The sequence below is a fragment of the Procambarus clarkii genome, unplaced genomic scaffold, assembly GCF_040958095.1.
Source record: "Procambarus clarkii isolate CNS0578487 unplaced genomic scaffold, FALCON_Pclarkii_2.0 HiC_scaffold_109, whole genome shotgun sequence".
Classification (NCBI taxonomy): Eukaryota; Metazoa; Arthropoda; class Malacostraca; order Decapoda; family Cambaridae; genus Procambarus; species Procambarus clarkii.
Genome location: NW_027189142.1, coordinates 3086203 through 3087917, shown reverse-complemented (window position 1 = coordinate 3087917; position 1715 = coordinate 3086203). Strand labels below are relative to the sequence as shown.

The following is a 1715-nucleotide window of genomic DNA, read 5'->3' as shown; positions in this document are numbered from 1 at the left end:
CGCTGGCAGGCAGCCCTCCTGCCTCACAAGGTGCCTCACAAGGTGCCTCACAAGGTGCCTCACAAGGTGCCTCACAAGGGGCCTCACAAGGTGCCTCACAAGGTGCCTCGCAAGGTGCCTCACAAGGTGCCTCACAAGGGGCCTCACAAGGGGCCTCACAAGGTGCCTCACAAGGTGCCTCACAAGGTGCCTCACAAGGTGCCTCACAAGGGGCCTCACAAGGTGCCTCGCAAGGTGCCTCGCAAGGTGCCTCACAAGGTGCCTCACAAGGGGCCTCACAAGGTGCCTCACAAGGTGCCTCGCAAGGTGCCTCACAAGGGGCCTCACAAGGTGCCTCACAAGGTGCCTCACAAGGTGCCTCACAAGGGGCCTCACAAGGTGCCTCACAAGGTGCCTCACAAGGTGCCTCACAAGGTGCCTCACAAGGGGCCTCACAAGGTGCCTCACAAGGGGCCTCACAAGGTGCTTCACAAGGTGCCTCACAAGCTGCCTCACAAGGTGCCTCACAAGGTGCCTCACAAGATGCCTCACAAGGGGCCTCACAAGGTGCCTCTCAAGGTGCCTCACAATGTCCCTCACAAGGCGCCTCACACGGTGCCTCACAAGGTGCCTCACAAGGGGCCTCACAAGGCGCCTCACAAGTTGCCTCACAAGGTGCCTCACAAGGTGCCTCACAAGGGGCCTCACAAGGTGCCTCACAAGGTGCCTCACAAGGTGTCTCACAAGGGGCCTCACAAGGGGCCTCACATGGTGCTTCACAAGGGGCCTCACAAGGTGCCTCACAAGGTCCCTCACAAGGCGCCTCACACGGTGCCTCACAAGGTGCCTCACAAGGGGCCTCACAAGGCGCCTCACAAGTTGCCTCACAAGGTGCCTCACAAGGTGCCTCACAAGGGGCCTCACAAGGTGCCTCACAAGGTGCCTCACAAGGTGTCTCACAAGGGGCCTCACAAGGGGCCTCACATGGCGCTTCACAAGGTACCTCACAAGGTGCCTCACAAGGTGTCTCACAAGGTGCCTCACAAGGTGCCTCACAAGGGGCCTCACAAGGTGTCTCACAAGGGGCCTCACAAGGTGCCTCACAAGGGGCCTCACAAGGTGTCTCACAAGGTGCCTCACAAGGTGCCTCACAAGGTGCCTCACAAGGGGCCTCACAAGGTGTCTCACAAGGGGCCTCACAAGGGGCCTCACAAGGTGCCTCACAAGGTGCCTCACAAGGTGTCTCACAAGGGGCCTCACAAGGTGCCTCACAAGGGGCCTCACAAGGTGCCTCACAAGGTGTCTCACAAGGGGCCTCACAAGGTGCCTCACAAGGTGTCTCACAAGGGGCTTTACAAGGGGCCTCACAAGGTGCCTCACAAGGTGCCTCACAAGGTGTCTCCCAAGGTGCCTCACAAGGTGCCTCACAAGGTGCCTCACAAGGTGCCTCACAAAGTGCCTCACATGGTACTTCACAAGGTGCCTCACAAGGTGCCTCACAAGGTGTCTCACAAAGGGCCTCACAAGGTGCCTCACAAGGTGTCTCACAAGGGGCCTCACAAGGTGTCTCACAAGGGGCTTTACAAGGTGCCTCACAAGGTGCCTCACAAGGTGTCTCACAAGGGGCTTTACAAGGTGCCTCACAAGGTGCCTCACAAGGGGCCTCACAAGGTGCCTCACAAGGCGCCTCACAAGGGGCCTCACAAGGTGCCTCACAAGGTGCCTCACAAGGGGCT

At 59.6% G+C, this 1715-nt stretch overlaps 1 protein-coding gene across 1 annotated transcript in view; it reads left to right on the top strand.

Moving 5' to 3' along the window:
* The first annotated feature begins 522 nt into the window (after positions 1-522).
* LOC138360336 (uncharacterized) overlaps positions 523-1715 on the top strand; it is a 2476-nt gene continuing 1283 nt past the window's right edge. Inside the window, exons 1-2 of the mRNA XM_069320252.1 lie at positions 523-1026; positions 1255-1698. Of these exons, the coding sequence (XP_069176353.1) occupies positions 523-1026; positions 1255-1698 (948 nt within the window). The remainder of the gene's footprint in view (positions 1027-1254; positions 1699-1715) is intronic.